Source organism: Acanthopagrus latus, chromosome 12, assembly GCF_904848185.1.
Source record: "Acanthopagrus latus isolate v.2019 chromosome 12, fAcaLat1.1, whole genome shotgun sequence".
Lineage (NCBI taxonomy): Eukaryota > Metazoa > Chordata > Actinopteri > Spariformes > Sparidae > Acanthopagrus > Acanthopagrus latus.
Window position 1 is genome coordinate 23,043,282 of NC_051050.1, and position 6,000 is coordinate 23,049,281.

The 6,000-nt window shown below is 43.9% G+C and overlaps 1 protein-coding gene across 1 annotated transcript; it reads left to right on the plus strand.

The window, feature by feature from the left end:
* Positions 1 to 2,052: 2,052 nt before the first annotated feature.
* Positions 2,053 to 5,027, plus strand: LOC119029486 (E3 ubiquitin/ISG15 ligase TRIM25-like). The gene has a single exon (XM_037116309.1). It carries the CDS (start codon positions 2,303 to 2,305, stop codon positions 4,244 to 4,246), a length of 1,944 nt encoding a protein of 647 aa, XP_036972204.1. The 5' UTR covers positions 2,053 to 2,302; the 3' UTR covers positions 4,247 to 5,027.
* Positions 5,028 to 6,000: the final 973 nt, after the last annotated feature.

The window sequence follows — 6,000 nt, forward strand, 5'->3', positions numbered from 1 at the left end:
CTGGTTGTAGTTATCAGGTTAATTATTAATCAGAGTTGGCTATCTTTTCCCTTCCTCAAGGGTGGTGCCCCATGGTGATCTAATGGAAATGGCACCTTGTAATTTATCATAATTAATGATTATCCCAGGTAATAATTATTATTGATAGCCAAATTTAACCCCAAACTCCCTGTTATTGTTGAGGTACAATATATGGTGCCCCGTGTGAGTCTATGTACTGTTGGCAAAAATTCATAAATGTGCAATATTAATTTCAGCATAATTTAGACAGTGCTGTAATTTCAGTTTCACATCTTGAAAAACTTTAGCCAACAGTTTTCACATTTAGCCCCACTAGTCTACAGGAGTAGACATTGATTTGTACTAACAAACTATTGCAGTGTGGTGAGAATTGATCGATCAATCAAATGTATAATGTGTATGCCAAAGCAACACCATGGTCTCTGACACCAAGAAGATTATACCTCCTAACAGCTGAAGTGACCACTGTTTAAAATGAGAAATGAGCTCTATTGTAAATGTTACCAGCCTCAGGCCTAGGGGAACCTGGGCCAGCAGCAAACAAGCTGTGGAACAATGAAGAAAGGGAGCACAAGATACTGCTGTTGTCATGTCGGTAGAGTCTTGTCTTTTATGTTCTGATTATGGAATTATGTCTTTGTATCATGTCTTGTTTTGATTTTCCATGACCCTCTTAAGTTTCTCCTATGTTCTCTCCTCTGGCTCCCTCTGTCTGTATTGTTCCCAGCAGAGCTGGCTAAACTCAGAAAGGCTTTGGTTGCCAACCTCTAAGGCTTGGACTCTCAGGCGGTGGCTAGCCACCATGCTTCAGCCACAGCTAAGCTACCAGCCCATGCCTCAGCTCCGGCCTCAGCTGAAATGTTTCCTTTTTGGGGAACCTGCCTGGCCTACAAAGTTCCCCCACCTAGAAAGCAACATTCCTGGCAGTGACATTCCTGAGGTCTGGCGCCCTTCTTTGCTATTCCTTGCCACCACCCAGGGCTTTGCCCCCTCTGCTGTCCTGCAGCCTGGAGCCATGCTGGGTTAGCGCCTCTGATCCAGGACCGGTCAGAGGCCTGGCCGAGTCCCATACCAAGTTCAGTACCTGCTCCTCGGTCAGAGGCCTGGCCGAGTCCCATACCAAGTCCAGTGCCTGCTCCTCGGTCAGAGGCCTGGCCGAGTCCCATACCAAGTTCAGTACCTGCTCCTCGGTCAGAGGCCTGGCCGAGTCCCATACCAAGTTCAGTACCTGCTCCTCAGTCGAAGGCCCGGCCGAGGTCATTTGCTGCCAGTGACCCTTCATCGACTCCCAGGCCACCAGCTCCATGCGAACCTCTGTCGGTGATCCACACCTTCGCCGCTGGCCTCCAGAGCGCCTTCATCTTCGGCGTCGGCCTCCTGAGTGCCTCAGCCTTCGCCCCCAGCCATCGCCCCCACTGTTGGCCTCCTCAGTGTCTCAACCTTAGCCTCCCTCCTCCCAGCTTAGTTTGGACGTTGCCCCCCCCCGAACCCCCATCATCGTTTGGACTCTTGTCCTTCCTGAGCTCCTTTTGTCTTTTTGGACTTTGAGTCTCTCATTGGTATGTGTTTTTGGACTTTGAGTCTTGCACTTTTTTGATTTGAACTTTGCTTTTTGGTTGTACTTTGTCTTATTGGTTTTGTTGCTTCTTTGTCTTGCTGCTTTCTTTGCTGCTTTGTTTTTTGGGTCTTTGGACCTCCTTGGTTTCATGCACCTTGATTTTTGCATTCAGCTTTGATCTTGCCTCCCGTTTAACTGGGTTTGGGTCCACCTCCTCTATCCATAGTTTTCCCCTGTCAGCTCATACAGAGATTTAATCTGAAGTGCGCATTTTTCACATTACATTTCATGTAATGTCATTGTCCGTAACCGCTTATCCCTTTCCGCCCAGCCTTGTCTCAGGGCGAGGGAAGGGTACTCCCTGGACAAGTCGCCCTCACTGATGAGCAATATGGAGTTCAGTATCTTGCTCAAGGACACTTTGACATGCAGCTCAGCATGTCGGAGCTGGGATTTGAACCTGCGACCTTCCGATCACGAGTCGACCTGCTCTACCTGCTGAGCTACAGCCATTCTGACCATTGGCATTAGCTTCGCTAACTGTACAAGCTAGCTCTGGCTTCACTCAGTAAAACACTGGCCTTTTGAATTCAGCACAATGTGCTCAAAGAAATTTAGGGGGTGTCTGTTTTTCTGAAACTACTATTAGCTTAAATGTTCAAACCTCTACACTAACAAGTGTTGAACACAAGATGTCTCTCTCAACCCTATCCTCTTCTTGGAATGGATCAAAGCTTGAAGACTCCTCCTTCTTCTTCCTGCTCTCAAACACAGCGAGCTCCACTCTGTTTCCTCATTCACTCCCCTTCAGATTTACAGCTCGTGGATGGGTGTGACCAACATGCAGTGCAGTGCAGGAGCAGACAGGCACAAATCACTGAAGCAACACATGCTTTTCAGATCAGAGCTCAAACTAGTTTCAGTTATCAGGAAGTCAAAGTCAGACAGTCGTTTGCATTAAGAGGTGAAATGGCGCAGAAAGGAGTTCAGCTGGACCAGGAAACATTTTCCTGTTCGATCTGTCTGGATGTACTGAAGGATCCGGTGGTTATTCCCTGTGGACACAGCTACTGCATGAACTGTATTAAAGATCACTGGGACAGTGAAGATGAGGAGAATATCCACAGCTGCCCTCAGTGTAGGCAGACCTTCACACCGAGGCCTGTCCTGGTTAAAAACACCATGTTAGCAGTTTTAGTGGAGGAGCTGAAGAAGACTGAACTCCAAGCTGCTCCTGCTGATCACTGCTATGCTGTACCTGAAGATGTGGCCAGTGATTTCTGCAGTTGGAGAAAACTGAAAGTCCTCAAGTCCTGTCTGGTTGGTCTGGTCTCTCTGGTCTGTCTGGTCTGTCTGGCCTCTTACTGCGAGAAACACCTCCAGCCTCATTATGAATCACCTATGTTTGAACACCACAAGCTGGTGAAGCCCACTGAGAAGCTCCAGGAGAACATTTGCTCTCATCATGATGAGGTGATGAAGTTGTTCTGCCGTACTGATCAGCAGTCTATCTGTTATCTCTGCTCTGTGGAAGAACATAAAGGCCACGACATTGTGTCAGCTGCAGCAGAGAGGACTGAGAGGCAGAGAGAGCTGGAGGGGAGTCGACAAAACATCCAGCAGAGAATCCAGGACAGAGAGAAAGATGTGAAGCTGCTTCAACAGGAGGTGGAGGCCATCAATGGCTCTGCTGATAAAGCAGTGGAGCACAGTGAGAAGATCTTCACCCAGCTGATCCGTCTCATGGAGAAAAGACGCTCTGATGTGAAGCAGCAGGTCAGATCCCAGCAGGAAACTGAAGTGAGTCGAGTCAAAGAGCTTCAGGAGAAGCTGGAGCAGGAGATCACTGAGCTGAAGAGGAAAGACGCTGAGCTGAAGAAGCTCTCACACACAGAGGATCACAACCAGTTTCTACACAACTACCCCTCACTGTCAGCACTCAGTGAGTCTACACACTCATCCAGCATCAATATTTCTCCTCTGAGATACTTTGAGGATGTGACAGCAGCTGTGTCAGAGGTCAGAGACAAACTACAGGACGTCCTGAGAGAGATGTGGAGGAACATCTTAGTGACAGTGACTGATGTGGATGTTTTACTGTCTCAACCAGAGCCCAAGACCAGAGCTGGATTCTTAAAATATTCACGTGAAATCACACTGGATCCAAACACAGCAAACACATATCTGTTATTATCTGAGGGGAACAGAAAAGCAACAGCAATGGAAGATGAACAGTCTTATTCTAATCACCCAGACAGATTCACTGACTTGGCTCAGGTCCTGAGTAGAGAGAGTCTGACTGGACGTTGTTACTGGGAGGTGGAGAGTCGAGGGGGAGCAGTTGGAGTAGCGGTCGCATACAAGACTATCGGCAGATCAGGGATGACGAGAGAAAGTTTATTTGGATTCAATGACAAATCTTGGTCATTATTTTGGAACAGTGACAGTTGTGAATTTTGGTACAACAATATCGACACTCCCATCTCAGGTCCTCAGTCCTCCAGAGTTGGAGTGTACCTGGATCACAGTGCAGGTATTCTGTCCTTCTACAGCGTCTCTGACACCATGACTCTCCTCCACAGAGTCCAGACCACATTCACTCAGCCGCTCTATGCTGGACTTACTTTTTATCAAGAAACCACTGCTGAGTTGTGTAAACTTAAGTAGACAGAAGTCTTTTGAGAGACAGTGGGTTAAATTCTTTGTTTGAATCCTTAAACTTATTTTGTCTTCATGTTTGTTACTGAGAGCTGATTGTTGTTGCATTACTTCACTGCACAGAGATCACCTGTCAGTTGTTTTGATGGATTTGTATGTTGTTGTTTGAGAGAAAGCAGCAGAGTTTCCTTCATCGTAGATATTTTGTTGTCATGTTCCTGTAAATTCTTGAAAAAAATCTAAAATCATTTTCACATTCATTTGTTTGGCAGACCAAATGTTGTTGGTGGTGGTGTTGTCCAAACTTACAAATTAGGGACTAATAAGCTGTAATTATCATGATCATAATCAATAAGCAGATCTTTTATTAGTTTCTTGCATGTAACGGAGATTCTGCTGAAACAAACTGACTGTGTGGATGAAGTGAATCTGTACATGAAATCACTGAACAAGAGTCATTTAACAGACTTTACTGATGGGATGTGTGAACAAACTTAAGGTTTATTAAATTAATAAACAAACATAATCAAAGTTTTTTCTATGTGTCATCATTCCAGGATATCATAAAAAGCTGATGGAGAAAACAAAACAAGTCAAATATTTTAACTTCTACAACAAATGGAAAATGTGCAGCCTAGATCAGCTCTAGTCGTAAAATCACTGAATGAATATCTGATTATTTACATTTGGTTACAAGTTGTACATACAAACTTATGTTGTTTCACTAGAAGTCAAGAAATCACACAATTTTAACCTGCAGCTTCTCATCTCACATTCCCAAATCCTTTTCACAAACTGGGATCTGATGTGAATAATATTTGTAAAGTAGAATCTCTTCTCTCCCATCTTTCTCATGTGACCCTAATGCAGCATCAATGTTACAGGCTGGACCCAATGAAAGTATAAAATATCTGCACCCCGAATATCAACCATTTAGACTACACTGCTGTAACTACGCACATAAGTTAAACACATTTGAAGACCCCACATATTTATAATAAATTTTTCTGTGCAGGCCGGAACCTCGACTGTGGTTTGATTTAAGATAGATCACACGTAATCTACTGGCACAGAGCATTGGTGTATAACATGATTAATGATTTGATTAAATGAGAAATAAATAAGTGCATTAACCAAACTGAACTTTGGGTGTGGCGAGCACAGGTCAAACAGTGGTATCTGAAGAGACCAAGAACAAGTAACATAGCGAAGCTTATAGCGTACAGTACTTTAGTAAATTATATTTCATCCCTGCTCAGGGTGATATCGTGAAATTGAACATTTTTCTCACCAATCTTTCAAATGAATATGTTAGAAAACATTACGTCAAACAAAGTAAAGTTAAGCACTGACTTAAGTATTTAATACATGTGCTTGTTTAAATAAAGTAAAAGTAAAGTAAAATAAAACTGAACCGACGTTGAGGAATAGTTGGATAAAGATCAGCAATGTCTGAAAAGCGAGGAAGCATTTTACTAGTAATAATTGAAATATTTTCAAATGTGCAGCAGGTTTTGTTATAAGTGAGGAAACAAAGTTCACATTCACAAAACTGCTCCTTGTCCTGGAATGTGGAAAGACTAGATGATCATCATTTTTCTCCCTTAACTCAAACACAGCGAGCTCCACTCTGTCCATGCCACCACAGATTAACAGTTGCAACAAATCACTTTTCGGTTGAGATCTGTTGCAACACATCTGAGGATTTAAACGCTGGTTTGCCTCAAAGTAAGAAGTGTCAAAGATGTTATGTTGAAATATTT